Source organism: Dendrobates tinctorius, unplaced genomic scaffold (genome assembly GCF_039654945.1).
Source record: "Dendrobates tinctorius isolate UK_male_01 unplaced genomic scaffold, ASM3965494v1 ptg000015l, whole genome shotgun sequence".
Lineage (NCBI taxonomy): Eukaryota > Metazoa > Chordata > Amphibia > Anura > Dendrobatidae > Dendrobates > Dendrobates tinctorius.
The window spans coordinates 43,746,536-43,757,780 of record NW_027361683.1 but is presented as its reverse complement, the minus strand read 5'-3'; the positions used below and the strand labels follow the sequence as shown (position 1 = coordinate 43,757,780).

General features: G+C 37.8%; 1 protein-coding gene across 4 annotated transcripts in view; it reads right to left on the bottom strand.

Annotated features, from left to right (window-relative positions):
• Window positions 1-7,092: 7,092 nt before the first annotated feature.
• The window catches only part of PHACTR4 (phosphatase and actin regulator 4), a 116,319-nt gene continuing 112,166 nt past the window's right edge, over window positions 7,093-11,245 (bottom strand). For all 4 annotated transcript variants that reach the window (XM_073564026.1, XM_073564049.1, XM_073564035.1 and 1 more), the window contains 2 exons: window positions 9,360-9,436; window positions 7,093-8,121 (listed from right to left, as the gene is read on the bottom strand). In XM_073564026.1, the coding sequence (XP_073420127.1) occupies window positions 8,106-8,121; window positions 9,360-9,436 (93 nt within the window). In that variant the 3' untranslated portion in view covers window positions 7,093-8,105. The remainder of the gene's footprint in view (window positions 8,122-9,359; window positions 9,437-11,245) is intronic.

Below are 11,245 nucleotides of genomic sequence, written 5' to 3'. Positions count from 1 at the left end.
AAAAATAATTTATAGATGCGCAGGAATGAGTGGTTCCATGCAAAAGGTGTGAATAGGTACCTACAAAGAATAAATGGAATTAATAACAATCAGATGGAGTTTTTTTGCACGTATAATAAAATATTTCATGCAAAGAGTGTGAATGAGTGCTTGCGAACAACATATAGAATTTGTCAAAAAAAAAGTTTTTTTGGACTTGAAAAATAAATTATAGATACGCAGGAATAAAAGGTTCCATGCAAGATGTGTGAATGAGTGCCTGCAAACAATATATAAACTTGGTGACAATCAAATGGAATTTTTAGCACATAAAAAATGAAAAATAAATTATAGACACATAGCAATCAATGGTGGAACTATTGCAGAATGCTTGATAAACATATGAATAAAATAGGAGCTATGAGATAAATTCTATGCTTTCCTACTATAACAAAATAAATACGCAAAATAAACTAAATACGGATCACTGTAAAATTATTTTTGACAGAAAAAACTAATAAGTACATAAATTTCATTAATAAATATAGAACAAATCGTTCCTGAAATTCATACCGTTTGGAGATTTAGTGTCTAATTTTAATATCCAAAAAGCTTCACGTATATTTAATAGCTTGTGTCTATCACCACCTCGTGCAGGAGTTTTAACCTTTTCTAGACCATAGAAGGCAAATGAATCCATATTGCTATGATGAGCATGAACGAAGTGTTTTACCGCTCCTGAATAGGAAGCGTTTCTTTGTTCTATATTTCTGATATGTTCGGCTATTCTTTTTTTAGTTTGCGTATAGTACAGCCGATATACTGAATCTTACACTCTGTGCAACAAATGCAATAAACGACAAACTGACTGTCACAATTGATAAAAGATGTAATTTGTTGAGAAAAACCTTGGTATGAAAAAATAAATTTGGATTTGTCTATTGCATATGTGCAAACATTGCACCTGGAACCAGCGCATTTGTAAAATCCAGTGGAAGTAATCCAAGTACGAATTTTTTCTGGTGATTTTAAAAGACTGGGAGAAAGAGAATTCGCCAAACTGGTTCCCCTTCGGGCAACATAACGGCAGCCAGATTGTATGATTTGTCTTAATTTAGTGTCTTGGTTTGTGACGGGCAGATATTTTTTCACAATTTCTTTAATTTGATTGAATTGGGGGCTGAATGGCGTTGAAAAAGTCACCATATGATCAGCACAAGCTGAGGATTTTTCCTTTAAACTGGTAAATCTTGGTTTGTTCATCACTTTGTGGAATGCATTGCTGACAATTTGATTATTGTAACCTCGATCAAAAAGACTTTTTTTTTATGACTTTACTTTCTTGTAAAAACAAGGCATTGTCTGAACATAAACGTTTAGCCCTATTGAATTCCCCATAAGGGATGGACTGGATGGTATGTTGGTGATGACATGAAGAAGAAAGTAAAAGTGAATTACCTGCAGTTTCCTTTCTAAAAATGGTAGTGTGAACTTTGCCATTGATAGAATCACCTGTGAGCAATAAATCCAAAAAGGAAACTTGATTCCCTGTGCCACTAATAGTGAATATTAAATATAGATTGTTAGAATTGAGATAAGAATGAAAAAAGGACAAGTCTGTGGAATTACCCTTCCAAACGAACATCAGATCGTCCACATATCTACCAAACCAAAAAATGTCATTGAAGAATGGGTTGAGATCATAAAAAAGAAATTGCTCTTCCCAAGCCATATATAATATGGCTAAAGAAGGTGAGAAATTTAACCCCATAGGGGCACCCAAAATTTGAAGAAAAAATGATTTATTAAACATAAAATAATTGTGACTCAGTAGATATGCGGACGATCTGATAATGAAAGATTTTAGTTCACCTGAATAATTGCTATAATTATCCATATGGTGCGATAAAGCCTGTAGAGCAAGAGAATGAGGAATCGAGGAGTACAAGTTGGTTACATCACATGTGAAAAAGCTGAAATTTTTCTGCCAAATAAAATTATCAAATGCATGAATCACAGATGCAGAATTTTTCAAATACCCTGGAATGCGAAGGGTTAAAGGTTGCAAAAATTTATCTACCCAAACACTTAAATTTTCATTTAGTGAACCAATACTAGAAATGATAGAACGGAGTGGAGGAGGGAATTGATTTTTGTGGATTTTGGGTAACCCATGGAAAATAGGAATTACTGGATGGTCAGGTAACAACCATTTAGCTGTTTTTGAACAAAATATGTTCATTTTTAGACCATCCTGTACCAAGTTAGTTAATTCACACTTGAAAGTGGAGGAAGGATCACGGCTCAATGTGGAATATGTGCAGGTGTCATTTAACACACTGAGAACAGAACTGATATATAAATCAGTGTCTAAAATGACTGTGCAGCCGCCTTTATCAGATTGTTTGATGAATAAATTTGGGTTATTCTGCAAATCCTTGATGGCTTGAGATTGAGTGATGCTCAAATTATGAAAAAAATCAGTGGATTTAATGCTCGTCTAATTCTCGTAAATCTCTCTCCACCAAGGATTGAAAAAGGTCCAAGCTGGGTACTAGGGTGACCGCAAAAAATCGATGTCGGAATTTTGTCCGTCTGGACCCCACAAAACAATTCCCCTTTCCAGATATTGAGATAGCCAAAATTTGAGCTCGATCAAACGACGTTAACCCGTGCCGCTCGTCGCTCAAAGTTTGAAAAAATCCAAATTGAGGTATTTTAAGATTTAGGTATTTTGCATAGTCTGTTAGACTATAAAGAATGTGACAACAGCATTGCAGAAATAGCCGTGACCAAATTTTCGAACCATTTGTGGTATTTGAATGCAGAGTTGGTGGGATTATCGTTTTTTGATCCCACCATTACAGACAATGAAAAGTTGTTAATGGCTAATAAATTGCTCAGTAGCACAGATGAACCATCAGAGCACGCTAGGGTTGTAAATCCAAAAGTTAGGAAAGAAAAATTAAAAGAGGTAGGAAGTAACCGACTTTAACGACCTTCTGACAAAAGATGAAGAACAAAAGCAATATGTCCTGCAAGTTGTAAGCAAATGCCGAGCATTATATTCTGACGTTTCAAAAACTACTTTAACAAAAGCTCTAAAATAGATAAGATAACTATGTAAAATTATCAACTCATGTAGGTTAGCGTGCTCTAATGGTTCATCTGTGCTACTGAGCAATTTATTAGCCATTAACAACTTTTCATTGTCTGTAATGGTGGGATCAAAAAACGATAATCCCACCAACTCTGCATTCAAATACCACAAATGGTTCGAAAATTTGGTCAGGGCTATTTCTGCAATGTTGTTGTCACATTCTTTATAGTCTAAAAGACTATGCAAAATACCTAAATCTTAAAATACCTCAATTTGGATTTTTTCAAACTTTGAGCGACGAGCGGCACGGGTTAACGTCGTTTGATCGAGCTCAAATTTTGGCTCTCTCAATATCTGGAAAGGGGAATCGTTTTGTGGGGTCCAGACGGACAAGATTCTGACATTTTTTCCCCCCCATATGAGATCCGGTCACCCTACTGGGTACTCTCGATTGCAATGGATAGTATGAAGAATTGTGTGGCACAACATGAACATCTCTGTCATGTATGAGATCTGGATTATCGTGTGGATCCTGAAAGGAAGAAAGAGTGGTTAATGCAAATTGCTCTCTGAAGGAAAGTGAAGCAAATAATTCATCATGAAAATGAACAGGATCAGAGTTGTCAATCATGTTGTCACTGGAATCATTCTGGAAAAAATGTCTTTTCACTGTAAGGAGTCTGGTAAACTTGTTCACGTCTTTGATTATCTGGAAAAAGTCAAATTTTTTACTGGGAACAAAGTTCAATCCTTTCTGCAAGATATCAATTTGTGCTGGGGTCAAAATGAACAGAGTCAGGACTACAACATTGGAAACAGGACTTAGAACATGGTTCTCTTGTTGCGCGTTGGATAACGCTTCCATGTGCGTTTTTCTCTTCCTCCAGCCACCTCTCCTGCATCTCCGTTTTTTGTCATAGCACCAGACGGATTGCGGGAGTCTGTTGGCTGGTGTTGCGCTTTGCGGGTGGAATTATCAATGTCTGCCCCTATGGGGTTACATTTCTCACCTTCTTTAGCCATATTATGGTGGGAAGAGCAATTTCTTTTTTATGATCTCAACCCATTCTTCAATGACATTTTTTGGTTTGGTAGATATGTGGACGATCTGATATTCGTTTGGAAGGGTAATTCCACAGACTTGTCCCTTTTTCATTCTAATCTCAATTCTAACAATCTAAATTTAATATTCACTATTAGTGGCACAGGGAATCAAGTTTCCTTTTTGGATTTATTGCTCACAGGTGATTCTATCAATGGCAAAGTTCACACTACCATTTTTAGAAAGGAAACTGCAGGTAATTCACTTTTACTTTCTTCTTCATGTCATCCCCAACATACCATCCAGTCCATCCCTTATGGGGAATTCAATAGGGCTAAACGTTTATGTTCAGACAATGCCTTGTTTTTACAAGAAAGTAAAGTCATAAAAAAACGTCTTTTTGATCGAGGTTACAATAATCAAATTGTCAGCAATGCATTCCACAAAGTGATGAACAAACCAAGATTTACCAGTTTAAAGGAAAAATCCTCAGCTTGTGCTGATTATATGGTGACTTTTTCAACGCCATTCAGCCCCCAATTCAATCAAATTAAAGAAATTGTGAAAAAATATCTGCCCGTCACAAACCAAGACACTAAATTAAGACAAATCATACAATCTGGCTGCCGTTATGTTGCCCGAAGGGGAACCAGTTTGGCGAATTCTCTTTCTCCCAGTCTTTTAAAATCACCAGAAAAAATTCGTACTTGGATTACTTCCACTGGATCTTACAAATGCGCTGGTTCCAGGTGCAAAGTTTGCACATATGCAATAGACAAATCCAAATTTATTTTTTCATACCAAGGTTTTTCTCAACAAATTACATCTTTTATCAATTGTGACAGTCAGTTTGTCGTTTATTGCATTTGCTGCACAGAGTGTAAGATTCAGTATATCGGCTGTACTATACGCAAACTAAAAAAAAGAATAGCCGAACATATCAGAAATATAGAACAAAAAAACGCTTCCTATTCAGGAGTGGTAAAACACTTCGTTCATGCTCATCATAGCAATATGGATTCATTTGCCTTCTATGGTCTAGAAAAGGTTAAAACTCCTGCACGAGGTGGTGATAGACACAAGCTATTATACGTGAAGCTTTTTGGATATTAAAATTAGACACAATCTCCAAACGGTATGAATTTCAGGAACGATTTGTTCTATATTTATTAATGAAATTTATGTACTTATTAGTTTTTTCTGTCAAAAATAATTTTACAGTGATCCGTATTTAGTTTATTTTGCGTATTTATTTTGTTATAGTAGGAAAGCATAGAATTTATCTCATAGCTCCTATTTTATTTTATTCATATGTTTATCAAGCATTCTGCAATAGTTCCACCATTGATTGCTATGTGTCTATAATTTATTTTTCATTTTTTATGTGCTAAAAATTCCATTTGATTGTCACCAAGTTTATATATTGTTTGCAGGCACTCATTCACACATCTTGCATGGAACCTTTTATTCCTGCGTATCTATAATTTATTTTTCAAGTCCAAAACTTTTTTTTTGACTAATTCTATATATTGTTCGCAAGCACTCATTCACACTCTTTGCATGAAATATTTTATTATACAAGCAAAAAAACTCCATCTGATTGTTATTAATTCCATTTATTCTTTGTAAGTACCTATTCACACCTTTTGCATGGAACCACTCATTCCTGCGCATCTATAAATTATTTTTGAGGTGTAAAAAAATTCCTTTTGATTCTGACTAACTCTATATATTGTCCGTAGGCACTCATTCACACCTTTCGCATGGAATCATTTATTTCTGCGCAGAAAATCCATTTTCCATTGGAAGATCATTTTGGAGTTATTTCATTACTTTTAGATATATTCATTTATATTATTGTTAATTTTTTTTTTTTTTTTCCTTGGGAACTTCAATCCTGGAGTGATCTGTATCATTGCAAGGAACCGCTCACTCTTCCTTTCATGTGTTGCCACTTTTTGTAATTAATTGCAAGCTTTGTGATTGGTTTGTAACCTGTATATATTTTTCTATGCATTTTGTTTTTATCTACCTATGACTAAGGGTGCCTTTGTGCACCAGAAACGCGTCAGGTGTTTTTTGCATTTTAATATGGCATATTAGCCTAATAGAGTTTTTTCATTTATGCCGGTGTGCTGAACGAACTTTCTTCTTCTTGTGGACATCTGCTGTGCTCACCAGCGAATTCGTGCACCCACCTGTGGATTAAAGAACTCAGCCCAAAGTGGTTCTCATTTGGATGCGATGCAAGCTCCCAGTCCTCCCTCTTCTGTCTCCCATAGTTGATGTACCAACTAGTGTTATACTGAGTCACACAGACAGAGGTCTGCTGCGATCTGATTCCATGACAGGTTGCTGGGTCTTGTTGTCCCACAATCTTGTGTATTAGAAAAGGGCTGGATTTAAAGGTTAACCAGAAAGTGATGGGTGGGTCTGGTTAACCACATACCTTCCAAGGGGTGTGTTTCTGTGAGGTCAGAAAGGTCCTAGATGCTTCCTGGTTGCAACAGGTGGAGATGGCCACGTGTGAGACTGGAGATGGCTGGAGCTCCTGAAAGTCCAGGAAGATACTGAAGGTCTGGGACTACTGACAGGACCAATATGAAGCCAGTCTGGGAAACCTGATAATCTGTTAAGAAGGTAACCCAGATCCTGGGGAATTGTGAACTGAGGGGTGTCATGTAGTGAACTATGCGCACATAACCGCAAATGAAATGGACTAATATATCTGATACATGTCTGTAAAGTGTGCAGATGTATCCGCTAAAGACTATGGACTGTATGTCGGTTCTGTGATGTTCACATGGCCTACCGGGTTTATGGTGGTGTAATAAACCAGGAATGGACTTATGTAAATGAAGAGGCAGTTACTTATTTTCCCCACTGTATATACATTTTTCTCATTATGCCACTGCATAAAGTTGTTTTATTTGTAAAAACACATTTCCTCTGAAAAACACCAAAAAGCCAGTTTTTGCCTAAAATAATTTTTTTTATTTTCATCAGTGAAATTCAGATTAAGACAAACTGATATACAGAAGGAGATGCTATCCAAGTATACATATATATACATAAATACATACACATTCAGAAAACAAATATTCCAGTTGTCCCTTGCAAAGTCAGACATATGGTACATATATATACACATATTGTATCTCTCAGATCATGTTTGTAAAGCACATTAACGGTTTATAATAAGGCGTAGTGTATTACTTATATTAAACCAGGTGTATAAAAACCCCCAAACAACCTTCATGGCTCCCTGACCTCAAAAGCTACAGCTTATAATGCTGCCTAAAATGTATGCTATTAGCATCAGTGTGATAAAAGTGGTTACCATTTCTTAAACCATTATTAGTGTAGACAGTAACAATCTCACATTGAGTTACTGCAAACACTGGCTCCATGGTAATGTAGAAGCCTAAACCTCCATGACATGCTACACACGGGACTAATGGTCATACAGACTGAAGACCTGATATTAGTCAACCGTGTAATACTTGTGTTGTATTAAATTTAAAACACAAACTAAACCACTCATCCCTGAGAGATACCTTGCATCCATTGGAAGACCTGTACACACACAGGTAAGAAAACTAGTCAATCCGATTCTAAATACAAAAAGTATTTAAGATAAACCCCCCACACAGGGCCAGGCCCAGACTCCTGGACAGTGAAATTAAGGCACCGGGAGCGCACGTGATTGGAAGAGATGTCCTTGGTGTCACAAGGAGAAATACTGGAAGCTCAGCGCTAATTGATATGGAGAACAACGGCTCTACTTACAAGACACAAGTCCTTACACCATAGGGAAAAGTGGTCTGATAAAACTGGGAAATCACAAGCTACACAGTAATACTCTACAAAACCACCTAAACCTAATGTATGTGAAGGACTGAGGTCAATCAGAGGGAAGACAGGCTTGTGATTGGCACAACTTTCTATGCAAGAGCTTCTTGCTTAAAATTTCTCTTGATTTTATTAAGGCCGATGAAATCTGCAAACGAGAAGAAAAAACAAAAGTGAACAAATCACATTTAGCAGATGATATTTTTGCAAATACTAGCATTTAATTGTGAGACACCGAATAGTAGAAACCTCCATATTAAGTAAAAGTTTTCAATTGGAATCATCAATCCAAAGCTCTTGCGTCTAGATATCATTGACACAGTCATTATAGCGCCCCTTTAGATTCCTCCCCGAACTGATGGCAATCACACATATTCAGTAGGTCAGTCACACCGCCTGCATACTTCTCAATATGACGGAGGTGAAGACATTATTGCAGAAATTCTGAGAGGGAATAGAGACACTAGGGGCCCCACCGGTATGCAACAGCAATAATCTATTTTGCCCGATCTAAATTTGTCACCTTTCCACAAATTGCTGCTGACTCCACGTTTCCACAATACAAATGCAATACATTATAGGGACATGTTGCTATTAAATAATTAGAATTTACAAGATCATTTTCTCTAAGCCATAATAAAGGCTGACCACTCTGTGGCATGCTAATGGACTCCGTTATTGTCCTTCCAATATAAGGTCTATTCCTCGTGGGCCCTGTGAGATAGACCATTTCTAGAATCACCACAAAAGTCTTGTCTATGTGATGTGCTGGGGTAGAAGGGTCTCCAGCCCCGCGGTGTGTGATCGGCTGCAGCAGTCAAGTATTCTGTGCAGTGCACCACTGAGGTTTTTCGGACTTTTATAGGTCTTGTTTCATCTGTATTAGTTATTAGATTATTTGCCTTAATCTTTATTTTTTTCTTATTTCTTCAGAAACAATTACTAGTTCACCATACACCTCAATCTCAAGTTACAATATATTCAGCTTAAAAATGGTAATCTGGAACAATATTGTAACTCCATGAAACACTGAGCTAGGAAACTGGCTTTTATTGAGCGATGCCATACAGTGGAAAACAAGCCGAGTAATGCATGATACAGGGAGCCGTCTGCAGTATGACAGGTTGGGAAGTGGGCACACTTGTGCACAACCAGACTCAGGCTTGTGGGGAAAAGGAGGAGGGAAGCACAAGGTTTCACTCCTTTTTATGCGCAAATTCTGGACTCTGTCGCTATGGGCCGCAATAAAGAGAAATTTTAGAAGATAAATTATTTGTGAAACTCCACCGAGCATTACAACTGATGAACTGACTAAAGTCATGCTAAAAATGACACATAAGGACTAATGCTCATTGGCAGTTCTGGGAATGCGACGACCGGGCTCACCGTGTGTAGTGCTTGCTTTCATCATGCACAGCCATCTCCGTGCTTTTAAAGTCATTTAGCTCCTTACGGATGGCTGCCTGTAACACAGAAAAATGTGACCGATGCATCAGACATAGTAGCAAATTAGAAAGGTTACAGTGCAGACAGTATAAATGGTAGAAGCAATAATGCAAGACGTTACAGACAGGATGTAATGGGACCCCACGAGGCAGGAGATACTGAGATCCCCAAAGGAGGTGCATTATTGCAGTTTGGGCTGATACATAAAAGCTATTATATCAGTATTCTGGTGTAAAAAGCTTTGAAAAGCAGAATTTTAGTGTAAACTGAAGAGAGCTAAAACTACTGTAAGTGACTTTTGGCGTTCTACACTCTACCCCACTGTCACCCAGCTTGGCAGTTTGCTACCCCACAAATCTTACTCCACAAGGGACTGGAGTAGGATTTTTGGCGAGGCACACACAGTGGTGTACACCACTCCTGATTCCTGGAGAGGAATTTGCCGCACAGCACATCTCAGCAATATTAGCGCGTGAACAACGCTGGCCTTCATGAATCAGGCCCACGAAAATGGAAAATGAACTACAGTATTTAATTTTTAATTTAAGGGACTTAGACGGCTATAAAAAAAAAAAAATCATACTTGTATTGGATTCACACATGGGAAGAGCATACTGCCCAATATAAATGAACATGAAAAAGAATAAGATTAAAAAAAACCACAAAATCATAGTAATAGTAGATGAAATAATCAGTGTTTGGGAGACAAAAAACAGATTCCCCAGAACTAATTCATAGCCAAGGCACAAGCGAAGTGCACCATAGGAAATGTTCCTAAAAAGAAGGAAGGCAAAAAAATGCCCATGTCATGACCTCTCCCCATGTGTACAAAAAGCACGTCTCTTTGAATCCCATAAATGTTCAATGTATATACATGTGTAAATGCAAAATACAGAGACTGCAAATAAGACTACACAATACCAACATGCATGGAGACGCCTGCCAGTGGGGCTATGCCTTCCCTTCTGAATAAAGTGACGGTGCAGATCAAAGTGCCATATCGTGCTTACCCATCTGGGTGAATATATAAGTTCCAGGAACGTTCCTGTCTCCCAAACACTGATTATTTCATCTACTATTACTATGATTTTGTGGTTTTATGTAATGTCTAATAAAAGGATTTTTTAATCTTATTCTTTTTCATGTTCATTTATATTGGGCAGTATGCTCTTCCCATGTGTGAATCCTGTATTATGCTTAGAGTGGCCCATCCCCTTTGGGGACTATGGAAATTGAGGATCACCCATAGTATCGGATATATTAAACTAATCATACTTGTATTGTAGATTTTAGTTCATGTGTTTAAGAGAAAAATAGTTTCATCACATACATAAATGAGGGGTTTTAGGTGCAGGGTGCAAGGGTTAGCATGGCCAAGGGCACGGTCCACTTTAAAGCCCCCTCAATTACAATACTCTGCCACTTTCCTCATGGTGATTGAGAGCAATCGCTTTTTTAGTGCTGTCTGATAAAACTCCCCATTCCTGCACATAATAAGTGACCCAGAAGCAGCTGCATACACAGTGCCCACTGTGTGTAGGGGCAGAGTTCTCATCCCCCTCCTCTGTGTACAGCAGCTGTTTGCTACACAGGAACACAAAAAAGCAATTGCAGATTCTGACAGGAGAGAATGTGCACAATTTCAGTCTGTGCGCGCGCTCACCTGCCTTTCTGTGTATAGAGCCTCACATTGCTGTGTGATCCTGTGTGTAGTGAGCAGCGGCTAATTACAGTAGAGGGAGGTGATAGCGCGCTTGTAAGGACACGCTGAGGGCGAATGCGTGCACACAGTGTCATGTGCCGACTACATCGGCCAGTGCTGCTTT